Genomic DNA, 26597 nt, shown 5'->3' with positions numbered 1-26597 from the left:
GGGCTTGATCCCCAGACTCCGGAATCGTGACCTGAGCTGAAGGCAGATGCGCAATGGACTGAGCCACCCTGGTGCCCCCCAAAGATAGTCTTAAGCCATGTCTAATTTTATGTTGACGGAATATAGTGTCTAGGATACTCTTTTGATAAAATGCAGGCAAATCACCGTGCAGCTTGACTGCCTCCGTTTCAGGCCACATTTTGGGTGATGCAACACTGATAAGAATTAATGAAGATGGAGGAGGAGAGGAAAGAGGCACAGCTGGTGAGAAATGGAATGATGATGTCAGAGCAAGAAGCGACACAAATTCTAGCAACTTTTTTTTCCTTTTTTTTTTAAGTAGGCTCCATGCCCAGCATAGAGCCCAACGCAGGGCTTGAACTCATGACCCTGAGATCAAGACCTGAGCTGAGATCAAGAGTCAGGTGCTTAACCAACTGAGCCATCCAGGCGCCCCACAAATTCTAGCAACTTCAATAGGATGAAGGCTTTCTTCCTGAGCCCCTCTCCCCCATCCTTTCTATGGAAACCCTTGTAAAGAGAAAGTGAACCAAAGTGCGCTGGAAAAAGCACTGTGGGGTGGGAAGAGTGCCGGGGCCCCCAGCTGAGGAAGAGGGCTGGGCTCCAGACACTGACTCGGTGTACTCATTTCTACAGTGAAGTTGGGGCTCTATAATAATGACATGTACTGAAATTGTACTGTGTGTGCCACCTGGACATTTTCAGTGAATTCTCAAAAACAATGTCTGAGGCTGGTTGTGAAGCTGGGATATTCCCCAGTTATGGAGTCAGTACATGGCAGAGCCAGGGTTTGAACCCAAGTACTCCACATTACCTTTCCCTTTCAGCTTTAAGCTTCTATCCCGTGGTGGCCAAAGATGTCCGAGCAAGCAGGTCTGTGTGGGGGCACCACTCAGAAGTGGTTTATGTTAGCAGTTTGTTTTATTGGTCCTTCTAAAGGTAGGGCTGGGGAATGAGCTCTTTTACTCCTGGGAGCTCAGGGAGTAAACAGTGTTGGTTTCTGACAGGTTTTTAAATTGAGAAGAATGTAAATATTGGCTTATAGACTAGTAACAGGGCTTCCACTGAAGAGCAGCCTGTGAACCAGCCCAGAGGAGTGAGGCGACGCAGGAGACCCTGGTGTTTCAGATGCTAAAGGGGTGGGGATCCTTTCTCAAAGGTCATGGTGCTGAACTGTGCCCGTACTGCTAAGAGGTCAGACCAAACAAGAACCAAAAAGGCCCATGAGATATACCAGTTAGAGCGCAGAGGCTTCTTCACTAGTGTTTGAAATCACATCACTCGTCTCATTCTGTTTCTATTTAAAAGGATTTTCCTCATGCTTTGTTCTTTAATTTTGTCCCCAGTTTTGGCGGGGTGTACCTCATTTTGGGCCACTCTGTGCATCCCCTACTTCATACAGCTCATGTAAAGTGCCTTGTCACTGAACTTATCCCCGTGGTTGTTAAATCACCATAAAGGTACATTTCTGCTGTAGCTGCATAGCTTAGCAGTCTCCAGAAGACCCTCCAAATCTTTTTCTGGACCTGGATGTTTAAGTCAGTCAACAAATCTGCAATTATAATAATCATGTTTGCCTTCAGACATATTTTAGCAGCATCTGAGAGCTAATACATTTTTTTAAAACTTGTTTTATTAAAAAATATTCCAGTCATGCATTTTGATGGCTGGAAGGGTGAATTAATAGTAGTCTAATCACCCTGGAGACACAGGTGCTTTTGTGAGCTGGCACTGAGGTAAGGCTGCACATCTCGGTGGGAATGACAAGTGAATGAGTCTGCTGCTCACTTAACCTGCTGTTCTTTTCTCTATTTTCTCTCCTAGGAAACAGATGGAAGACTGCTGTGACCCCGCCCATCTCTTTGCTATGACTAAAATGAATTCCCCCATGGGGAAGAGCATGTGGTACGATGGGGAGTTTTTATACTCATTCACCATTGACAATTCAACTTATTCTCTCTTCCCCCAGGTTAGTATAGTTTGTTGTTGCCTTTCAATATAGTTTCTTGCGTATCTTGATATCATAGGGAAAAGATAATTGAGTTTGCCTAACTAATCAGAGCTCCTTCTTTTCATCTCCTTTCTTCTCTTCTTCATTATAAATGTTTTCCTTCATAGCTGTCACCTTTTTTGGTGAAGAAATCACACAATGTTTCCATGCAGGGGCAGAAGTAATAGTTTTCCTAGCCCTTCTCATTTGAGTCATCTGAGACTGAAGGAAGCAAGCAGGGAAGGAAGCAAGGTCAGGAATTGTGGAATTCTAGCGTTTCGAGGTTGGCTGTGGAATGATCTTGAAGATTTTTAATACTGGAATGTTTTCTTAGGACTGGTGTTACTCTCAGGGACTGGGGACCATATGGTCAGAAGTTTGCTTCTTAGAGCTCTTGGATCTTAACCCTGTGGTTAGACACTGTTCTGAAGTGGAGGAGTGGTAGATATGGAGAGAGAGAATTCCACCACTTTTGAAGTAGTCTAAATCAAGCCTTGTTTACTTAAGGTTTTCATTCTTGGTTTCTGAGCAATGAAATCAAATGTTTTACTAAAACATATGCAGTGAAAGGGAAAGATAGAGAAATCGTTATTTCTAAGGAACCCTAGTTGGAGAGGGGGGTGGTTCTTAGGTGAAACCGCCATTAGAGAGAAATGGAGACTTGAAGCTTGGCCTCCCCAAGTCTTCCAGCCATTCTTGGTTTGACCAGATGATTAGCCAGAAAGGGAGTTCACAGAGTTGGAAAACAGAACTGGACCTTACATATATCTGTTAATAGCAGTGAGTCTTCAAAGGAGGGAGCTGATAAAGTTGAGTCATAGGCTCTACCAAATCCAAAGACACATTCTCCATGAAATAGCCCATCTCTGCTAGTTCATCTGGAGATGCTTTAGTCAAACTTAATGGTCTTAGTATGTGATGATGTTTTAAAATTTTTTTTTTTAATTTTAAAGTAGGAAAATAGAAGGGTTGATTCATGGCCATCATCCATGTGTTTTCTCTCTCTTCTCCATTTGCTTTTGGGAGTTCTCAGTGTCAAAGGAAATTACTAAAAGTCATAAAATGTGAGATCGAATTTCTTCTCCATTTCTTACTATCCGAATGCCCCGCTAAGTCACTTAATTCTTCCAAGACTCAGCTTTCTCATCTGTACAGTGAGAGAGCAGTACCTGTTCTCCCACTGCAGAGAATTGTGGTCAGGATCAATGTGGATAATGCATTTCCATGTACTTTGAAAACACAAAGCATGATGTAAAAATCCTGGTTCATATATTGCATCTTCAGATTAAGGAATGAAAGATATAATTGCATTAGTCAGGGTTTAAGGCAGGGAACAGAAATCTTCCTAGGTATTTTTTAGCAGAAAGATATTTCTTATTGGGAATTAGGTGCTTAAAAAAGCATTAGAAGAATGGAGAAGTGGGAGTCAAGAGGTGAGTCCTGGAATTACTTAGTTCAAGAATTTACTGCTATAACTGTGGTTAAGAGATTAGAAAGCCCTAGCTGCCATTGCCATTAACATGGTCACAACTGTTTGTGACAGAAAGAGAGTCAGGAAGATGGGTTCCAATTCATCTTCTCCTTCCAGATCTCCCTCAAGTGCATCTAATGGGTAAGATAAATTTGCATCTGGAATATTAGTTGCAGAGAAATCCAGGAGAGGCAGTTTTTAAAATAATCAAGCTTCGCAGGAAGCTAGAAAAAAGATGGAATAGACGGGGAACAAGCCAATCCATGGTATCCTTTATGTACAAAACCAGATAACAACTTGCTATGAAGTGAAGAAGAGATAAGGAAGCAATCTTCTTTAAAGCCCATCAAATAAAAAAATTTTAAAAGAAATCCAAAATAGTCTTTTTATACACGAGGGCTTTCAGTCATCCCAACTGACTTCCAACTTTGTGCTAGCAAATAGATTTGAAGAAAAGAGATGATTAAAGAAATACAAACTAGAGTCCCATCTTATCTGTCAGTTGCAGCAGTAAGATAGCAGGAAACATTTCCTTTTTAAAGTGTGTGCACATGAATTCTGTGCTGCTTTGTGGTGGTTGCAAGACCAAGGAGCCATCCCTGAATAATAAGGAAAAATGGTTTTTCTTAGGAAGCAGAAGTCACTACATCATTCTGTGTGTGCACAGTCATGACAAAGAACTAAACCAATTCAATGAATAGTTTTTTTTTTAAGTTATGTGTGTATTTTTCTGCTGAGATTCTGAAATGACTAATTTATAGAAATCCTGGAAAATCACTTTGCAGCAATATAAAGGATGGTATATATCCCTGTGCCCTTACTCCATTATTATTCCTTAGTGAAATATTCTTACTTTGTTATCAGGAAGCTAAGTTACCAGTTAACTGATATGCTTCATTCATATTCCTATGGGAAGAAAGTTGTGTGTGCTAGTTAGGCAGAAATAGAGCTGAGTGGGCTAGGCTCTGTGTTGTTGGTGAACAAAGCATCCCTTCTTTCCCTGAATTTCGGCAAAATGTGCCAAATCACTCACACTCTAACTCAGATGTACAATTCTGCATCCCATTTTAAATTATATACTTTAACATGTTAATTTTAATTTTATTACACTTCCCCCAAATGCTCAGTATATGTTAGCTATCATCATTATTGTTATTCCATTGCCTACCTTTATCCACTGTTTTTTTCTTGCTCCTGTGATTGTTGCCAAGAAGCGATACGAGATCCTCTTTGTATTGTGGAAAGTTAGCAGGTTCTGAATCAAGGCTGGAGGGTCCAAGGAGGGTCCTATGGAGAGCCAGTGTGCTTTTATTTATTTATTTATTTATTTATTTATTATGTTTTAAAGATTGTATTTATTTATTTGACAGACAGAGAGAGAGCAAAAGCAAGGGGAGTGGCAGGGAGAGGGAGAGAGAGAATCAGGCTCCCCTGCTGAGCAAGGAGCCTGATGCAGCCTGATGTGGAGCTCGATCCCAGGACCCTAGGACCATGCCCTAAGCTGAAGGCTTAGTCACTTAACCGACTGAGCCACTCAGGCGCCCCGCCAGTGTGCTTTGAGATGCCACAGCGAATCTCCTTCATTACAATTCCTTCTTTCTTTTTTTTTTTTTTAAAGATTTTATTTATTTATTCAACAGAGATAGAGACAGCCAGCGAGAGAGGGAACACAAGCAGGGGGAGTGGGAGAGGAAGAAGCAGGCTCATAGTGGAAGAGCCTGATGTGGGGCTCGATCCCATAACGCCGGGATCACGCCCTGAGCCGAAGGCAGACGCTTAACCGCTGTGCCACCCAGGCGCCCCCACAATTCCTTCTTTCTTTCTCTCTTCCTTTCAACTAGTTATTTCTTATTTGGACCTCCCATAACTTCTATAGTGTTATTATCAAATTCATTCAATTCTATCTCATACACAGTTATCTACATAGCTACATATCCACATATTACAGTTTTCTGAAAGCCCTTATCTGCTGATCTCAATACCATCTTGTGAGCTTTTGAGGAACAAGAGTATTTTTTCAGTATTGGCCTAGTGCAGGGTTTCCCACTTGATAGAGATACTCATTTCCAGCTGCTTGTGTTTGCCTAGGGCTCCCTGTCTTTGTCCTGCCTGGGGTAATCTCCTGCAGTGCCCTTGCTTGAACAATTGGAGACCAAGCAGGACATTTTAATGCAGCTATTTCCAAATGGCTCTATAAATGTATTTTCATGAAGTATTGGCTGAATATTATTAGGCTTAAAGGGCTGAATTTTAACCCTTACATAGATTATTCTAGAATGTGTGTGTGTGTGTGTGTGTGTGTGTGTGTGTGTGTGTTTAGAGGGGACATTGTGATAGTAAGTGTTCCTACTTTGAGAATACTCCCATCCCCTGGGTCCCCACTTCCTTCTTGCTTTGCCAGAGACTGTCCCTTTTAAGCATGCATGGTCTCATGTGTGTAGATATTACCTAAATAAATACTATTTTGACCTGAAACATATTCATGCCCAGAAAAAGCATAAATTTCCTTGCAAATGAGCGAGGGAGCAGCAGGAATGTTAGAAACCACAACTGGGCAGTTATAATCTGAAAAATATTTCCTTTTGGTGTAATAAAAACACGGTCAGCTCACTATTCTCTTATATTGTGCTGAATGGTCATGTGATATAAATCACAAGCCAGACTAGCCATTTTTTCTCAGAATATCCACCCAAGGCCGTTTGTAAAGAATCACAAAGCATCATTAATGCACCCCAGACACTCTCATTTCCAGCTCCTCTGGTTGCCATAAGCTCTCTGACACGTTCCACTTGGCCTGGACCCTCATTGCCCTTGGCCTGTGGGAAACCCAGCAGGACGTTCTGAAGTAGTTTTGTCTAAATGGCTTTGTTAAAATGAAAATACACATTTTTTTTCCTTCACAGTCATGTGCTTAATAGAATCATCTGAGCCCCTGGAGCCCCTGAGTCTCACAGCAATTTTTTTTTCCTGCTAATGAAATTTGGATTATACTACATAATCTACAGCAATTGGTAACTTGTTTTTTTACTTACCAATATTATTGTGATCATTTTTCCAATCACATACCTTTTTGACTAGAAGGAAACTAAGGGGACTAATGTTTGGTGGGCATAGATCTTTGCCAAGTCTGTGTTAGGTTCATGTTGTCAAGCTTATGTTTGCCTCCTTTATAACAGAAACTTGTCACAGAGCCTTAATGAAATAGGTGCTTATTTATCTCCCCAAATAAGGAACTAGCCGGTGGGTAGTTGAGGGTCAGATGATGGCTATACGGTGCCATCAAGCTCCCAGACTCCTGTCCTGATGCTTGAATGTCGTTAGTTGATGGCCAAGGCACCTTCCAGTCTTGGCCCAGGATCCCACTAGGAGGAAGGAGGAAAGAGAAGAGGGAATATGGAACATATCCTGCTGATGTGTCAGTGGTTAGGATACAATCATGTGGGCATGTGTAGGGTGCAAGAGAGGCTGGGAATTTCAGTATTTCAGCCCTAGGAAATGCACTAAATGTGCTGGTCTAGTCTGTCTGCCTCAGTTTCTTCTCATGTTATCTCATGCTATTGTTATAGCAACTCCGTATGGACATTCTTATTGTCTTCATTTCATGGATGACACAGACCGAGAAGGGTTAGTAAACTTACTCAAGGTTCCAGAGCTGGCAAGTAGAAGGGCTGGGATCTGACACCTGGCCTGATTTCAAAGCTTCCATTGTTTATTATCTTGCTTATTTGTTTTTATTTTCTTAAAAAGACATTGGTTCTGATGGATTAGTTGTTCATTCTTATCACTCAGTCACCTTAAAACCATTTAAAGGTATTTCACTTCCATTATACAAATTCTTAGAAGAAATGGAGAAATTTCTTTTGCAGATATTTGAGAGAAAAAAAATAAAGTGTAGGTATGCAGGTTGTGAAATCCTATACAGTACTGTAGCTTCCCTTTGAAACTGGTTTCCAGTATGGCTCTGTAGTTTCCCTTTGACTTTGAGCTCCCTGGTGGTCCATAATGAAAGGAGAAATAAGACCAGTACCATTATTTTGATTTCTATTAAGTGGGTTCCTGGACCCAATTTCAACATGTGTGTGGAGGCTTCCCACATTACCAAGCAGTTCTCAGACACCAGCTGGGTGTCTTCCAATTCAACTCAGTTCTGACACTACCTACCCGGTGATAGCATCATGTTCCATAGACAAAGGTCTCAGTCCCACAAGACCACCTTCTACTTCAGACCCCAGCTGCTAAGTCGAAGTTGTTACCTGTGCTTCTTGACTGAATGGCTACAGATCAGAGGTTCCCATGACCTCTCCTTGAGTTCGATTAATTTGCTAGAATAGCTCACAGAACTCAGAAAATCTGCTTACTCACTGATTAACTACAAAGGATATTAAAGGGTACAGTCAACCGCCAGATGAAGACTGGATGATGTCCCAGACAAAGGAGCTTCTGTTCTTGTGACACTTGGGGCCCTCCATGATGGCAGGTTGAAGTTTTCAAGTCCATTAACCTGGAAGCTCTCTGAACCCCATCCTTTTGGGGTTTTATGGAGGCTTCATTACATAGGGCATGATGAAATGATTGACCACTGGTGATCGATCCAACCTCTAGCCCCTTTCCCCTCCCCAGAAGTCAGGGGGTGGGACTGAAATTTCTAGTCCTCTATTCATGGTTGGTTCTCTGGCAACCATCCCCCACCCTTAGTTGCTTTCCAGAAGTCACCTCATTAACATAAACTTCGCTGTGGTGGAAAGGGGCTTGTTATGAATAACAAGACATCCATTTCTTTTTTATAATTCTGAAGGGATTTCAGGAACTGAGGGCAAGAGACCAAATATTATGATAACAGTTGCTACCAATGCTCTTACCACTCAGGAGATTCCAAGGGTTTTGGGACCTGTGAGACAGGAACTGTGGATGAAGACCAAATATATATGAGAAATATTTTTGGTCATCTGAATGATGAAATATATATATTTCTTATAAACCACAGTATTGCATCTATAATAGAGAAATCCAGGTTCTCAAAGGGAAGCAAGTTATTCTTTGCACATCGCTTCTTTATTACAGGAATCCAGAACATGATCCCACCACCATTAAATAATTCAGGTCATTTACTCTATTGCTCTTGCCCGAGTGCCAATGTTAGAGAACTGTGTCGGGAATGGAATTTAAAGATCTGGGTTCTAGACCTGGCCTTCATATGATGACATTTCTGATTCCAGACAAGGCATGTACCTGTTGTCAGCCTGAATTTTATTCAATTCAGGACTAAAAATACCTGGTCTTCATATTTCAGTGTTATTATGAGAAACAAAGTTAAAATGAGATTATGGATATAAAAGTGCTTTGTAATGAAGATGCTATACAAACATATAATAATGTTACTGTTATTATCTGCTAAAGCTTTTGTGGCATGCAAGCATTTCTTTGACATTTTGGTAATGCTAAAAACCAATGGGGGAATAAAAAAACACTGCTAGAAAAGGGAGTGATGTTAATTTTCCAGTCCGGTGAGTAGTAAGAAGAGATAAATCTGTTGAGTTGGGGACTTAGGGAAATATAAAGTAGTAATGGAGAATGCTACAGACTCTACCAGTTGTACTTTTGTATCATTGTATTTGGATAATAATTATGATAAGCTGAAAGTGCAGTATAAGTTATTAATTTTTAGTGAATTAAAATCGTGTATCTAAACAATGAATTCATATCCAGTATTCTTCAAATTGCTGTGTAACTGAGGAGGTAAGGAGAGTGGATTGTCACAGGACATCTAAATATCTGTTACCTTCGTAGCAAAGGAAAGCAGATGATTAGAAGTGAGTTAGTACATGGAGTTGCCCCACAGTGGAGCTGAAGGTAAACTCTAAGTTTCCTTATTTTGCAAATGTAGAAATAATTACAAATTAAGACCTTTCTTTAGTGAACATTCATGGATTTTCTATGGTTGAGAACAAAATGAAAATTAAATGTAAGGAATGGTCTATTGTGCCAAGGTGCAGACCTTTCTAAAATATTTGACAGTGTGCAAAATTTAGTACAAAGATTGATTATGGCTCAGGCTTCTAGCTGCCTGGGAACAATTGAAAAGGATGCATGACGCCAATTACCACTGAGTCAAATCTCATTCAGTAGGTCTGATGGGAGTGATAACTTTTTTCAGGAGGTGTTAATGTTCTGCATAACATTTTCTTCTTAGGTTTGGTGACATGAAAGAGTTTTCCTGTAGAAAAAGCTTGTATATCCTTTTTTTTTTTTCAGTTGGTTTCTTTATCTTGGTCCTTCTTATAGACAAAGGTCCAGCTGTAGAAGGGAATTTCCATCTGATTTTGCTTTAGTTTTGAGCATTTGCATGCCAGTAGGCCTCTGCTTCATTTCTGCTATTGAAATGTTTATTTGCACTTCTTAATTATATTAGACATTTTTTTTTTTAGATTTTATTTATTTGGCAGAGAGAGAGAGTGCGAACACAAGTAGGAGCATCAGAGGGACAGGGAGAAACAGGCTCCCCACTGAGCAGGGAGCCCAACTCGGGACTCAATCCAAGGATATCTCTTAAATGCATAAAGATACATTCGATTAACTTATAGAGAGGTATCATATCAACACTGACTTCTCTGGCTTAATTAATTTGGTCAGGGAATGAAGAGTTACCGGTGAGTACAGAGAACATTTTCTTAATGTCTGTACTTGTTCAGATCAGTTCAGTCTCTCCTGTGCTGATTGGCCTGTAATTTTCACATGGGAGATAGCACAGTAAGCTTGTCATCCCTCATGGCCTATGATCACATCTTGTGATCTGCAGGATTCTGAACTTCTGGGTTGACTTGCCCAACAGGATGGGGGAGTTGGTGGGGTGAGGATAGCAATGCACTTCAAGTTCCCATCCTCTAGGCTGGAGGTTTTAGTAACTGGAAGCTTCCAAGAGGTAATGGCCAGAAGAAGGCAGGACCCACCCTTCTAGAGGCTTGGGAATGGATCATTTAGTGAAGGCAGCCACTCAGGGGAACAAGGTGGGGTCCCCAGCATTGGGCTCATAATTAGGGACTGTTTTTGAGAACAGGTTGAAGCACGGTTCTGGGACTGCGTGTGAGCTGGGCACTGATAATCTGGAAGGGCACCCTGGGGCTGTGTTTTGAAAATAAGACGGAAGCCAAGTTCCCGGAGCCACACCTCAAAGTCCAGGCTAGAAGACCACAGGCATAACTTGATGGTGATTTCCACAGCTGTGGCTGACCACTTGCCAAACCATTCCGCTAATGGCCAGGATTGATCCACATTTCCCTGGGCTCAGGCTGAATCTGCAGTGGCCCCAGATGTGGGTTTAGGATGTATACAGAGGCTGAGAATGAAGCCTGATAAAGCGGAATTTTTCAGACAGAAACATAAGGTTCCCTCCTAGGCCTAGCTCTGTGGAGACTGACAGAGTGGAGGGAGCAGCAGCTAAGTAAAGGAGAGAGTCTGGGCCGATGGTTAGTTTAGACATTGTACTGACAGCTTGTCAGAAAAACAGGTGAGAGGATAAGCGTCGTGGAGAAATGTAGGTGGCGAGAGGATAAGGGTGTGGGTCACTTCTGCTGACTGTAAAGGAAACAGTGTGCTTTTGGGGGATAACCAACATTTTATATTCTGAAAACCCCCTTTCTTTAAAAAAAAAGATTTATTTATTTTAGAGAGAGCATGTGCGAGTGGGGTAAGGGAAAAGGGAGAGAGAGAATCTCAAGCAGACTCCCCATTGAGCGCAGTGCCCCATGTGGGGCTCAGTCTCACAGCCCTGAGATCATGACTGGAGACGAGATCAAGAGTCAAAGGCTTAATCGACTGGGCCCCCCAGGTACCCCTATTCTGAAAACTCTTATGCATAGGATTTTTCCCCCTAAATGTTATTTCTGTCTACCCAGCCTCAGAATTTTAGTTCTTTGCTAAGAAAAAAGAAAAGGTGCCAAGAAAAAGGCAATTGCAAATCAAATGTATTCAATAATCTTTTTTATCTGAGGTGTTCTGCTACTAATAAAGCACTGGTTAACAGCTTCTTATAAAATACACATGATCTAATTATTTTGGTTAAATTTTCTTTTCCTGGGGTTCAGTCTATTCTGATTTTATATACATTTTGGATCTAATCAACTATTCAAATGATAGCCTATATTCAGATAGTATTGTGTTTTTTTTTTTAAAGATTTTATTTATTTATTCGACAGAGATAGAGACAGCCAGCGAGAGAGGGAGCACAAGCAGGGGGAGTGGGAGAGGAAGAAGCAGGCTCATAGCGGAGGAGCCTGATGTGGGGCTCGATCCCAGAACGCCGGGATCACGCCCTGAGCCGAAGGCAGGCGCTTAACCGCTGTGCCACCCAGGCGCCCCTCAGATAGTATTGTTAATTCTGAAGCCATAATTTAAATTTGCCAATTGTTTCTTTTTGTTAGAGCCTGACATAGACTTTGACAGCATCACAAAAGGTCAACAAGAACTGAGATCACTGTGGTTCACGGGTCTTCTAGTTAACCAAGATAGGGATTGTTGGAAGTTTTCTTTAAATCCAAAGGCCTGTGATATTAGTGGCCTCAGGAAAAAATATAGTCCCTCTATACGACCCATGAAATTTAGAACAAATCAAGAATCTACAAAATAAAGTCAGAGTTAAAACTAAATGTAAAATAAGGCTTTGAAGCATCTGAAATTCCCTTTCACATTTGTTGGACTTACCACTTACATGAATACTGCCAGCAAAACTATGCTTTGCTAAAATTTTGATGATTCTATATAAAATAAATGTTCAACCTTTCCTTTAGGTATTTATTGAGCAACTACTACTGGGTGCTAGGTGAGAGTTCCTGGGGAAATAATGATAAAATGGAATAAAAACAGACTCAGTCCCTTCTCCCATTGGGTACTATCTTCAGTGGCCCATATGTTCCCTACCTTTCACATGTTCAGAATTCAACTCCTCCCCTTCCCATCCTACTTCTTTTCTCTGTTCTCTGTCCCAGATAATGACCCACTCAATCACTTAATCTGGACACCTGGGTCTTAAGTTTGAATCCATCCTCCATACTAACCACTATCCAAATCCAATTTTATTTTGTAACTATCTCTGGAGCTTATCCCCTCTTTTCTTGCTTCTCTACCACTGTTAGTTCAACATTTATTGGCATTAGGTGGACTAGTTCAAGAACTCTCTAACAGTTTCACTATTATGAACTTGACTCCCTGGAGTATCCTTCACCCTGCTACCAATGTTGTCATTATAAAATGTAAATCTGTTTACTTCTCTCCTCACTGCCCGCCATGGAAGCAAGAGGAAGTGGCCACACAACACACTGACCAAGCTTGTGGGAGCAGTTTTTACTGGAGAAAACTCAGGAGAAGGCTAAGTAGCAGCTAGCAGATACCCTGTTATCTGACACATCAGATACTCTGTGCCTTTATATGATTAGGAATGATGGAATTCTAGATGTCCTAGACTCTAGGAAAGGGAACCTGAAACTGAGCTGGGCTTTTTAGTTGTCTAATTAGGAATAGATGCACTAACCCCTTCCCTGATGTGATTCAAAGACTGGTGTGATAGAATAGTACTAGGATAGGAATAGAACCTTGTCTTCGGCCTGATTTATCAGCTCAGTGTTCATGCGTAATGGAAGGCCGTCTGTAGCCATGACTGGCAGCTAGGGGACAGACCTTGCAGATGCAAGTGAATGACGTAGCTTGACCAGAAGAGGATGTATCAGTCAGCTCATGGTTGGACAAGAGCTGTCCTCTTTCCTGGCATGGAGTGCCAGGATCCCAGCCTTGCTATTGGCCAGGATTGGGGGCCTTCAGCACTGGGCCCCTGCTGGTTTCCAGAGAACTTTACTGGAGGCCACTTCTTTTTTTGGACTGCAGACGATCAGTCTTGGACAAGTTAACCCTTCTTGTTTACCATCTAGAGGATGCAGTTCAAACTTTGTAGGATGGCACATAGGGCCTTTACCATATGCACTCTCAGGAATATAAGATCATATGAGTATATTAATTGCCACCACCTTCTTTCTCCTGCTCTTCATTTCTTTGTACTCTGTAATTACCAAGTGACTTGCATTTCCTATCACAAATTTTCACATATGCACATGCTGTTTTCCCCCGTGCAGAATGCCCTTCCTTTCCCTGTCTATCTGATGAATTCTTGTATATCTTCTAAGATCCAGCTAAAGCATCTTTATGTCTGTAAAACCTTCCCGGTTCCCTCTCCTAAATCTCTATTGCCCTGCCATCTCAATTTAAAATCTGTTCTTTTTAACCCCCATAATTTGCGTACATCTCTGTTACTGTGCTGTTGAATAACAATTACTTGTTCACATGCTTTATGCTCAGCAGACTGTGAGCCCCTCGAGGGCAGAATCTTGACAGTGCCTGGAACATAGTAGAGCAGGTGGTAAATGAAAACGTGCTGAATGAGCAATAGAATGGATGTCTGATCTTTCAGAACCTTTGCAACCACATGTGTCAGCCTAATTCTTTTGGAAGGCGGTGTTGTGTTCCTCACTAAAATGACCCAGGATCAGTTGCTCACAGGCAACAGCATTAGAAAAAGAGGAGGGTCTGGTGATAACAGTAATGCAGAGTGCTGGATGGAGTGTCCATAGTCACTCTGGTGGTGCTCAGAACTTCCCTGAGATGACAAGGTCATATGATTTTAAAGTTAAGCCACAGCTTTAGTGCTGGATATGTAGTTACTTTGCTTTTGTTTTTGCTATTCTTATTCACTTTTAAAACATATGTTTTTTTTATTTTTTATTTTATTTACTTATTTTTTTGATGAGGGTTTATTTATTTATTGTAATTTCAAGTTTTTATTTAAATTCCAATTAGTTAACATATATTGTAATATTAGTTTCAGGAGTAGAATTTAGTGATTCATCACTTATCATATGACACCCAGTACTCATCACAAGTTCCCTCCTTAATCCCCATCATCCATTTAATCCATCCCCGCACCCACTTCCCTCTAGCAACCCTCAGTTTGTTCTCTGTAAGAGTCTGTTTCATGGTTTGCCTCTCTTTTTGTTACCCTATGTTCATCCATTTCATTTCTTGAATTTCACATGAGTGAAATCATATGGTACTTGTCTTTCTCTGACTTATTTTGCTTATCATAATACACTCTAGCTCCATCCATGTTATTGCAAATGGCAAGATTTCATTCTTTTTTTAGGGCTGAGTAATATTCCATTGTATATATGTATCACATCTTCTTTATCTGTTCATGAGTTGATGGACATTTGGGCTCTTTCCATAGTTTGGCTATTGTTGATAATGCTGCTATAAACATCGGGGTGCATGTAATCCTTTATATCAGTGTTTTTTATCCTTTGGGTAAACACCTAGTGGTGCAATTGCTGGATCATAGGGAAGACATATATTATTAAGAAATTGTTATTGAGGGTTGCTTGAGTGGCTCAGTCAGTTAAGCATCTGCCTTCAGCTCAGGTCATGATCCCAGGGTCCTGGGATCGAGCCCCACATCGGGCTCCTTCCTCAGCAGGGAGTCTGCTTCTCCCTCTGCCTGCCCACTTCCCCTGCTTGTGTTCTCTCTCTTTCTCTCGGCTCTAATAAATAAATAAAATCCAAATTTAAAAAAAAGGAAAGAAATTGTTACTGAATAAAGCTAAAGGACATTTTGAAGTTTGTGAAAATCATTTCTTTCTCTTTCTTGTATCTATATCTTATCCCCCTCCCTTGCCTCTACCATCCTATTCCAGATGACAATGACCTCTTACTTGGAATTTTGCAATAGTCTCTTATTGGCCTTCTTATATCTAATCCGTCTTCCTCTCCAGTCTATTTCCACACTGTAGCCTGAGTTATTGTTTTAAAATGCGAATCAGATAATGCCATCACTTTGCTTAAAACCCTGGATTAGCTTCGCATTGATTTCAGCATGAGGCTAACTCCTTCCGCCCACGAGGCTCTTCCTGATCTGGTCCCCGCCTGTGGCTCCAGCACGCAATTCCACAGTGTTCCCTTCTCACCTTTACACTTTGTCTTACTTGCCTTCTTTCAGCTCCTCATAAACACTAGACTCTTTCTCTAGAGGTTTTCAACACACTGTCTCTTTCTGGGAGACTCTTGTCCCCTCTTACCTGGTTCACTTATGCTAATCCCTTAGATCCTGTTTGAGTATCATTTCCTCAGGGGGGCCTTCCCTGAGGAAACACCAGCTATCTCTCGTGCAACTTTGTAGTCAGTTTTTTAAGTGTTTGATTCAAGATTCTGTCTTTCTCTCTCACTAGCTGGGAAGCTCCCCAGGAACAGGGTTTAATCTGGGAGGATAGGGATCTGTAGTACCTCAATTATTAACATAATACCTGGGACGTATGGAGATTCAGTACATTTTAGTGAAATGACTGACTGACTGACTGACTGAAAGAAAGAAAGAATGGGGCTGCTTGGTTTTGCTGTAAAATCACTGGCTGTAATTCTGCTAGACCCCACAGCCTACATTTTGGTATAAATATAGAGAGACTTAAAGTGGAGAGGAAAACCCCCACAGTGGAAGCAATCTGCTCTGGGAAACCTGAGAAGGCCTGTCTCAGACTGGGCCTTAAGAGAAGACTGTGGAGACGGTCAAACAGGGTTACACTGAGCCCCTTTTGTTGCTGCAGCTAGGTTTTGCCTATGTGTGGTTACTTATCAATACCAGTCCCAGGTACCACAATGAAATCAATCTTAAGAGACACCACAGTGGAGAAATTCCTTCTCCTTCTGAAGATTTAAAATCACTATCAGAGATGTCAACTTGGCCAGTCTCTGCCCTCTGTCCAATCAGAACTACATGGTGGAAGCAACGATGGAGCCAAGAGTGGGGGTGACTCCTGGGTTTCCTCCCTGTCGTGACTTGGTACCCCCAGGCTCCAGGCCCCTGTGTTGAGGCCGTGGTGCTCTCTGTTTTCCTCAGTCTTTCAACCATCAGATATTCCTGCACCAATTTCCCCACAAAATGAATGTGTGGGATTTGTATTTTGAAATCATGGATATTATAATACCACCATCTTTTAAATTAGCATACTGCTGCCTTGCTTGTTTTCAAGTTGTCTTGGCTCAGCTACTGAAGGAAAACATTTTTTAGTCTTTGTAGCCCTGTGAGCCAATAGGCTTAGGAAACAAGCCAATCAATATGGCTTCCAAACAACCTCTTGCCAGAGGCAGTAATAATTTTTTAACCTCTTGGAAATCTAGAGAGGAAAGAAATTTCAGCCAGATTAGAGACACTAGATTACTCTGTAGTGTCGGCAGTTGGAACAATCATCCTTTGACTTGAAAACTTTGTGACTATTCTAGAAATTAGTAAAGGACACAAATTATCCTCTAAAACTTCTTTTTTTGGCATTGTAATCACATTTCATGGATGTGGCCATAACAGGAGAAGCGAAATGTTCTGCAGTGTTCAGAAGAAAGAACGGAATGGGTCAAAAGTTAAAAGTAAATCGACAATCATTAAATTATTAAGGCATTTAATAATTTCATTGCTGACCTTTTCTATAATGAACAAATAGAGGCAAGGAAAGATTCAGAAGACGAAGATTTATGTGTAGGGAAATAAATAGTGGTAAGGACTTAGAAGATGTGAGGTAGATAAAGGGCTAGGAAACTTGGTTGGAAAAAGGCAAACTATTATCATTTTAATAAAAATAGTGGCAACAAAATGTCATAGATAATGTCATGTCCTTAAAAAGAGAGTGCCTGAGGGAAACACAAATTTTGTGTTTTAGGTTGTATTATACCACGGGACTCTTGGTGAATCACATTTCCAGATGGTTGAGAGCAGCTGTAAGCAGAACACCGGAGGGGGTGCATAGTGAATGGGGACAGGACGGGCAGATGTGGGGGAAGAGGGCACTGAAAAAATTCTAGAAAACCAGGAAAGAGATCATAGCAATATGGTTATTGGAGCTTTCATACTTTAAAGTTATTAATAGCTAATATTTACGGAGTGATTTCTAAGTGCCAGGCTTGGCACTTTTTATAACTATCCCTTTATTAATTCTCTTAATGCCTCCATGGAGGTAGTTTCTTTTATTTACCCTCATTTTAGAAGAAGAGAAAGCTGAGGCTAAGAGAGGTTCAGTAACCATCTTAAGGTCACATGGTTAGTAAGTGGCAGAATCTCTGACTATATAATTTGTATCCTTAACCGTTATGTCCTCCATGACTTGAGAGCTATTTCCACGACCTGGGCACTTAGAAGATGACTGATAATGATTTGATGTATTATGTTATGTGTATAAATATGGAGTCTGTATTGTTACTGTTCCATCTGCAAAGTTTTCTTCAATTAAGACGTGCTTGAGAAGTGCTGAGGATTAGATTGGCCAACCCCGAACTTTCTATTGCCAGTGCTTCCTTGGGGCTTGGCGTTATGTTTAGTACACTTGAAAGGAAATCATTCTAGCCTCGAAAATCACCCTGTGAATGTACATTTTTTTCTCACTGAGTCAATTATGGGATATGTGAGCCAAATGGTCCATCAAAGCCACTGCTGTCAGAACAATGAAAGCTTCATTTACTCGAGAAACCTACTGGTAAGTGCAAAAAAGAAAAAGGAAATCTCTGTGTGTATGGGAAATGTAGACATCATGGACTTACACTACAGTACGTGAAAGGCTGCCAAAATTCCACGAGGGACAGGGTGCTAGGAAGAATGGATGCAAGTTGAATATGGCCAAATAAATAGAAAAAAATATCTACTTAAAATTTTTTTATTGTCTTTAATTCTAATTCCAGTATAGTTAACATACAGTGTTATATTAGTTTCAGGTGTACAATATAGTGATTCAGCAATTCTGTACATCACTCAGTGCTCGTCATAAGTGTACTCTTAATCCCCTTCACCTATTTAATCCATCCCGCCACCCGTCTCCCATTTGGTAACCATCTGTTTCTTCTCTAGAGTTAAGTCTGTTTTTTGGTTTGTTTCTTTACTTTTTTTCCTTTGTTTCTTTGATTTGTTTCTTAAATTCCACATATGAGTGAAATCATACGGTATTTGTCTTTCTCTGACTGACTTATTTCACTTAGCACTAAACTTTCTAGCTCCATCCATGTTGTTGCAAACGGCAAGATTTCATTCTTTTTGATGGTTGAATAACATTCCATTGTGTATATATACCACTCTTCTTTACCCATTCATCTATTGATGGACACTTGGGCTGCTTCCATAATTTGTACTGTAAACAATGCTACAATAAATATAGGGAGGCATATATCCTTTTGAATTAGTGTTTTTGTATTCTTTGGTAAATACCCAGTAATGGGATTACTGGATTTAGGGTAGTTGTATTTTTATTTTTTTGAGGACCCTTCATAGTGATCCGCACCAGTTTGCATTCTCACCAACAGTGCATGAGGGTTCCTTTTTCTCCACAACCTTGTCAACATTTGTTGTTTCTTGTGTTTTTGATTTTAGCCATTCTGACAGGTATAAGGTGATATCTCATTATAGTTGTGATTTGCATTTCCGTGATAATGAGTGATGATGACCATCTTTTCATATGTCTGTTGGCCATCTGTATGTCTTCTTTGGAAATATGTCTATTCATGTCTTCTGCCCATTTTTCATTTAGATTATTTGTTTTTTGGTGTTGAGTTGTCTAAGTTCTTTATGTATTTTGGATACTGACCCTTTATTGGATATGTCATTTGCAAATATCTTCTCCTAGTCAGTAGATTATCTTTTAGTTTTGTGGAGTGTTCCCTTCACTATGCAGAAGCTTCTTATTTTGATGTAGTCCCAATAGTTTATTTTTGCTTTTATTTCCCTTGCCTCGGGAGACATATTTAGAGAAATGTTGCTATGGCTGATGTCAGAGAAATTACAGCCTGTCTTCTCTTCTAGGATTTTTATGGCTTCAGGTCTCACATTTAGGTCCTTAATCCGTTTTGAGCTTATTTTTGTGTATGGTGTAAGAAAGTGGTCCAGTTTCATTCTTTTGCATGTAACTGTCCAGTTGTCCCTGCACCGTTTGTTGAAGAGACTTTTTTCCATTGCATATTCCTGCCTCTTTTGTCAAAGGGAAAAAGATATTTTAATGACCTTTCAAAGATGTTTCAATTCACTAATCATTATCCTGTGACAAGCGCATGTAAAAATAAAGCAATAAATACAAACTGCTTAAAACTACTATGCTAAGCGAAATAAGTTAGTCAGAGAAAGACAAATACCATATGATTTCACTCACATGTGGAATTCAAGAAAAAGGCATTTTTATTTTAAATTAGAAATAATAAAGTTTGTTCAGTTCAGTCTCTATGTAACAATATAGGTAAAATGTCGGGGCGCCTGGGTGGCACAGCGGTTAAGCGTCTGCCTTCAGCTCAGGGCGTGATCCCGGCGTTATGGGATCGAGCCCCACATCAGGCTCCTCTGCTAGGAGCCTGCTTCTTCCTCTCCCACTCCCCGGCTGTGTTCCCTCTCTCGCTGGCTGTCTCTATCTCTGTCAAATAAATAAATAAAATCTTAAAAAAAAAAATAGGTAAAATGTCTAAGCAATATTAATAAAAATCAAATATATTAGGGAAAATAAAATATTAAAGAGTGGGTTCATTATATTTTTGTAATTTGATGAGGTTTTGTGGGTACGCTCTAAGGCTATAGTTTGTCGAGAACTTACTATGTGCCAGGCTTTTTGCTATGTGTTTTGTATGTATTACCATATAAGGCTTATTTTATATGTCACCATTTTACATAACTGAGGCTGAGACATGTTAAGTGACCTGCTCAGATCTCCCAGCTAGCAACTGCTTCCAGGCTGAGATTCCAAGCTGAGTCAGAATTTGCTCTCAGACCTGTTGAACCAAACTCCGAATTTACCCACTTAAGCCGCACTGTCTTTCCTCTCAGATTAAGTAATACATCATAGAACGATTACAGCGCAGTGAAGTTTCTCCCCTGGTATGTCTGAAATAGCTATCATAGTACCTAAGGAGATTCCCATTGTGTTTTTCTTACGGAAATGGATGAATGTGTACTCAGCGGCTTTTATTGATAGGACCCAAGTTGTTTCCAGGTCTCTAGATAGGGAGGTTGAGACATCGGTGCTTCAGGCACAAGCGTTGCCAGTGAACCCAGTACAGTTTTCTGGTAAGTAATTTAGCGATGTGGATCAAAGGCCTTAAATATGTGCTTATTATCTGACCCAGCAATTCCACATCTAAGGATTTATTTTAAGGGTATAACTGGACAAGTGCTCAAGATTACATGTGTTGGGTCAGTGCCAGCCTGAGGTATCCTATGTGGATGGGTTAGGGACACCAATCTTGTAGAGAGGTGGTCTGGTTTTTTTTGTTTTGTTTTGTTTTTTTGTATTAAGATTTCATTTATTTGTTTGAGAGAGAGAGTGAGGGAGGGAGAGCACAAGCCGGGAGAGGGGCAGGAGAAGGAGAAGCAGACTCCCCACTGAGCAGGGAGCCGGACATGGGGCTCGATCCCGGGATGCTGGGATCATAACCGGGACCAAAGGCATATGCTTAACCAACTGAGCCGCCCAGGTGCCCGAGAGGTGGTCTTGAAGAGGCTCTTGCACGGTGCTTTGCAAGCTTTATTGTTGGCCACAGGGAATAATAGAGTGGGTTGGCCCTTCCTTCCCTATTCACCTTCCTGGATTTGCCACAATTCAAAGATGTTTATAGCAGCATTGTTTAACACAGTGAAAAATTGGGAACAACCTAAAATATTTACAGGAAGGAATTGGTTAAATTTTGAATCACCTACCCAGTGAAATAGTATGCTGGTATTAAAATAATGATGAAAAGATGTCCATAATATCATGTTAAACAGCATGAGTAAGATGATCCCATTTTGGTTAGAAGCTAACAAACAACTGTTTAGGATGAGACGTTTCAGTCATCGAGGGCTGAGAAATCACTGTGGGTAATATCTGAGTATCTCTTAATGTTATTTTGAACTGAGATTAGGGAGATTTCAAAAATCCTGTGGTCTGTATTCTGTCTCTTAGAATCATGAGTTTTCACAAACTGCCTTTAAAAAGGACCTATTATTTCATTTGGGCCTGGCAAGAAGAAGAGAATCTTTCCCCATCTTTGGCTAAAAGTTCCTTAAAACATGTATTTTTCTGAATAAGATTTATACTTCTCTTTAACCTCCCACCCAGAATAAATACAAGATGACTGGGACCCTGCCTGGGCTCTAGAGGTTAAAATGCAAACTGGCTACCAGCAAGCCAAATGTGGCCCTCAAAAGTGTTTTATTCAGCCTTTACAATTAAAAAAATTATTTGAAGTATATTGCCAACATTAAGAAGTAGGAGATTTCACATAGAATTTAGTATCGCTTAGAGAAAAAATTAGAATATCTAGCAGCACTGGGTCCTACGCCCATTAACAGGGTCTGAGTAGTTCCTGATCTTTTTGGTTTTGTCCTGTGTCCTTTGTTTACCACAGTCCTTAGCACTCCCTATTGCCTGCCTTCCACTCCTCTCATGCTCCTTGCCTGGATTCTGTAGGCATTCGATTTTGGAACTTCTGTGTGCTGGACTGTGTTAGCTCAGCTGCATATCCTTAACCTTTATACCAGCGGACTGAAATTGTTAACAGATTTGCTGCATTTGCTTATATTCCTGGCATTTCTGGATAAATCAATCAATTAATCAAAACATCTATGTACTTACTGTGGCCACGACATAATGTCAGAGGTTAAGATTTACAAGACATGATTTATACCCTTAAGCGACTTATTCTCCACTTGTGGGGGATGAGTGTATACACAAAATGGGTAGGAAATAGTACTAAATGCTAGGTGTCTAGAGTGTCAGTTAAAGGGAGTGAATTGCTGTAGGGTTCTTTTTGTGACAGTGGGTGGGATTGTGGATGCTGATCCCTGAAGATAAGGTTGGTCGGGGAAAGTTCTGGAGAAGGAAGACATTAGGTTGTATTTGAAAGCTGGTAGAATCTGGTGGGTCACAGACTTTATTGTGCACATAAATTGTGTAGGGGAACTTCAGCTTCTCATACTTTACCCAGAGCTGATGTGGGACCAAGAATATGTATCTTTACTATGCATTTTAGGGTGATTCTGATATATGTGGGCCACACTATTAAAAAAGTGGGGGAGAAGTTAACTTAAGCAGATAGGGTAAAATAAGCAGAGGTAAGAATGTGAATCGAGAATGTAGAGGCTATAAAATTCAGCTGATCCGAGGCTTATATGTGCCAGCCCTGGGAGATGACTAAGGGAGCAGTGCCGGGAAGAAAGGAATGCTCTAGAAACAACTTCTTTTCCTTTTTTTCCACAGGAAGGAATGACAGATACTTTTTGTTTTTGAGGGAGAAAGAGACAGAGCGCACACATGAATGGGGGTAGGGGAAGGGGCAGAGAGAGCCTGACTCAGGCTTGATCTCACCACCCTGAGATCATGACCTGTGCAGAAGTCAAGAGTCAGTCGCTTAAGGGACTGAACCACCCAGGCGCCCCCAACAGATACTTTTTTATAAAGGGGGGGGGGTGGGGGGAAAGCAGAAGGAGCCAGTTATTCTCAAAGAAAATATTCTCTGCTTGATTTCTTCATTTTGTCCTGGAATAGTTATATGTGAGACAATACTAGGTTTGCTTTTTTTAAGAAATTAATAATTTAATAGTTAATTGGCCAGCAGTTGATACACCTGTTGTTAAGGTGCTTCATCAGTTAAATTGGATGAACAGTTTCACAATCTGCTGCATTACTGAGTAATTGCACACTCTTAATGGTTGAAAACAAAACAGATGTCTTAATTCACACCACATCTTAGTGCAACAAACATTAAGCTGGAGGTCAGGGGTTTTGCCCCAGTACTTCATATAGGGCCTAGTATATGGTTGGTTGGAACTCAGTAAATACTTGCCAAATATCTTTACCTGAAATGTGCTTGATATTTGTAGTCCTTAACTTCCAGGTAGGGGGGAGTTTGGTTAGATTAGTAGTTTTCTGCACCATCAGATTCCTTGGGGTGTCACTTTCATAAATAAGAGAGAGACCAAGAGAGGTGCCCACCTGCACCTCAAACAGCATCTTCTCTTCTGTTTTTCTATTTTTGTTTTTTTAATGGAGATTTTCTGCATAAGATCTTATTTGAAAAACAACAGAAGACTTCTATTGTAGTGGAACAACATCAACAATAATAAGTTTGAAAGTCTCTGAAGTATTGAAGAAATGATTTGATTCAATTTCGCATATATTTACAAGCTGCTGTGCACAGCTTTAACACATAATTCTCATGACTCATTGAGCATAAATGAATTCTAATGTTCCTCTGATCTGTTTCAATTTTTGAGCAATCCTTGAACTTGTAGAGGATCTTATTGGACATAATACCTGCAGACACTTCATGGGTCTTAAGGGTGAAAAATGACTTGGTAGGTGATAATAGGATAGGGAGAGTTGGGGGGGGTAAGGGAGGAGGCATTGTAGCAGCCTCAACAAATGTAGGGAGACAAGAAATTCAGGCAGTTTTGGAGGAGAAGGACAGTAAGTAAGATGGGGTGGAGGGAATATGGAGTGTGAGCCTAGATGATGTGGTGTGAAACAAGAAAGAACAGGGAGTTTGGGGTGTTGAGTCCTGAGTGACTCAATGAAGATCTCAAATGTTTTTGTCTATGGACGGCAGGGCAAAAATGGTACATTTTGTACATTTTTGTAGGGGAGTGTCTTGCACTAGATTTTATTTAAAGATTTATCGAGGGATAAGCAATATAGAAAGAACTGTGCATACTGAATGTGCATGATTTTATGTGTTTGGACATATGCAAACACCTGTGATAGCATCACTTCTGTTCTGGAAGAAAAACTAGCACATGAGAGTGAAGGATAAGTGGTGGGCAAGAACTAGAAGCTGACTAATAGCAGTAAGCCATTAAAAATTTTTTGCAGGGGCGCCTGGGTGGCACAGCGGTTAAGCGTCTGCCTTCGGTTTAGGGCGTGATCCCAGCGTTATGGGATCGAGTCCCACATCTGGGTCCTCCGCTATGAGCCTGCTTCTTCCTCTCCCACTCCCCCTGCTTGTGTTCCCTCTCTCGCTGGCTGTCTCTATCTCTGTCAAATAAATAAATAAAATCTTTAAAAAAAAATTGTTTTGCAATGAGGTGGGGTGCCAGGGTAGCTCAGTCAGTTAGGCCTCTGACTCTTGGTTTTGGCTCAGGTCCTGATCTCATGGGTCATGATCTCATGGGTCACGGGATGGAGCTGCATTTTGGGCTCTGCACTCAGCAGGGAGTCTGCCGCTGAACCCATGTGCACATGCACTCTCTCAGTCTCTCTCTCAAATAAAATCTTTAAAAAAAATTAGCAACGAGGATGCAAAGAGGAGAGTAGAAGAACCTCTACAGAGGTAGGTGATAGGGGGATATTGAGAGAAAATGACTTCAAGATTTCTAGGCTGTGTTGCTGAGAAAATGTCAGTCCATTAAAAATAAGATAACAGTATTGATCACTTACTTTGTGCTAGACGGAACTCATTTAATCCTCACAACAACTGTCTGAGATGGGTACCATTTTTACAAATGAGAACACTGAGGCACTGAGGTTAACTAAGTCACCAGTGGTCATAGAAGAAACGTTAAGTCAGGACTCAGATACGGTCAGGCAGGGCTCGAGGGTAGTTCTCCTCTATAGGAAGATGCACTGTGTTTGCAGAGAAAGGTTTTTGTGGTGGTGCTTCTACTTCAGGAGTTGAAAATGCAAAGTCTAGCAATGAATGGCATGAAGCTTGGTTCCTACTGCTGCTGCTGCCATTTTGTGCTCCACGACTAAGAATCACTGGACACTACCTTTGAAATGTTGTGCGTGCCCTTCATAGTCCTTTCCTTTCCGCCATGAAAAATCTCCCAGGTTTGAGAACTTTTGAAATGCGGCCAACCTCTGGCCTAAAGTAGAGGTAAGGCCTTCCTTACTGCTTTGGCATTCATGGGTCAGAAACAACGTCAGTAGCAAATTTCAGTTAACTGGGAATTGATGATGAAACATTTAATGACTCTGCTCAATGGTCCCATGAATTGATGTAATATTTGGCTTCCAGGGGTTGTGTCCCGACTACAGATTATATGTGAAAAATACACAATACTCCTTGGAATGCTTATGTATTATTTTTTATAATGGATTGAATCAAACATTTTAATGGAGAAATAGTACCCAACACATAAATATATCACATTATTCAATTTCCAGAGATGCATCCTGTGTGGAAAGAATATTAACACTGAGTTTATCTTTTTTAAATCACGATTTTATTAGTGGAATGGGGAATATAAAACTTAGCAGCAGCTTTCTGGAAATTCACTTTCATATAATTGAAGGACAATGAAACTTCTTTGAATGGTATGGATGTGCAAATATTCTATAATTAGTGCTTATATATCCCCAGGCAAAGTTTTGGGTAATGTTTTTTAAGGGTTCAATAATTAAATATCTGTAATGAGCACCATTAGTCTCTGAAATAAATTAACTAATTACTAGATATTTTCATCATAAAAATGCTTACACATGCAAAATAAGAAAACAGTAGAAATTCTAATTTGGATTTCCAAGGGGCTAGTTAAATGACTGAAAAAGCAAATACATATTTGCTTATTTACCGGAAAGGACCAAAGCTGCTTTTGATTCAGCTGCATCTTGTCATTATTTTGCCTGTTAGCTGGATGCCATGCTTACTAGGAATTTGCTTGTGGGAAGTTGTCAATCCTTAGTTGAAATAATAAAGTGGGGTACAGAGATAAAGAGATGTGCATCTGAAGAATATTGTTGGAGGGTTGGGGGCTTAATTGATGCACTGGTTAGAATGTAATTAGGTCCTTGAGCGGGCAGTGCAATTAAATATGTCAAGGAGGGCATAATTAGATGGGTGGCTGAATGGTGTAATTACATTCATAAGAGGGGGGCTGTAATTAGATGTAAGACAGGGGGTGTATTTAGATGCCTAAGTTGAGGATATAATTAACATATGGGTGAGAAATTAAATTATGTGTGTGGGTGAAGCATAATTATGTGTGGGAGTCCATGTGGATATGTGGGTGAGGGTACATAGAAATGAATGGGTTGAACTATAATTAGAAGTGCAAGTTCATATTCTTATGGACAAAAACTTGAGATTTTCATCAATAAG

General features: G+C 40.5%; 1 protein-coding gene across 1 annotated transcript in view; it reads left to right on the top strand.

Annotated features, from left to right (window-relative positions):
• The window catches only part of ST8SIA1 (ST8 alpha-N-acetyl-neuraminide alpha-2,8-sialyltransferase 1), a 142238-nt gene that overhangs the window by 48186 nt on the left and 67455 nt on the right, over nucleotides 1-26597 (top strand). The window contains exon 2 of the mRNA XM_026502285.3: nucleotides 1846-1990. Coding sequence (XP_026358070.1) covers nucleotides 1846-1990 — 145 coding nt within the window. The remainder of the gene's footprint in view (nucleotides 1-1845; nucleotides 1991-26597) is intronic.

The sequence above is a fragment of the Ursus arctos genome, unplaced genomic scaffold (genome assembly GCF_023065955.2).
Source record: "Ursus arctos isolate Adak ecotype North America unplaced genomic scaffold, UrsArc2.0 scaffold_26, whole genome shotgun sequence".
Classification (NCBI taxonomy): domain Eukaryota; kingdom Metazoa; phylum Chordata; class Mammalia; order Carnivora; family Ursidae; genus Ursus; species Ursus arctos.
Note: the sequence above shows the minus strand (reverse complement) of the source record. Positions and strands in the feature narration are given on the sequence as shown.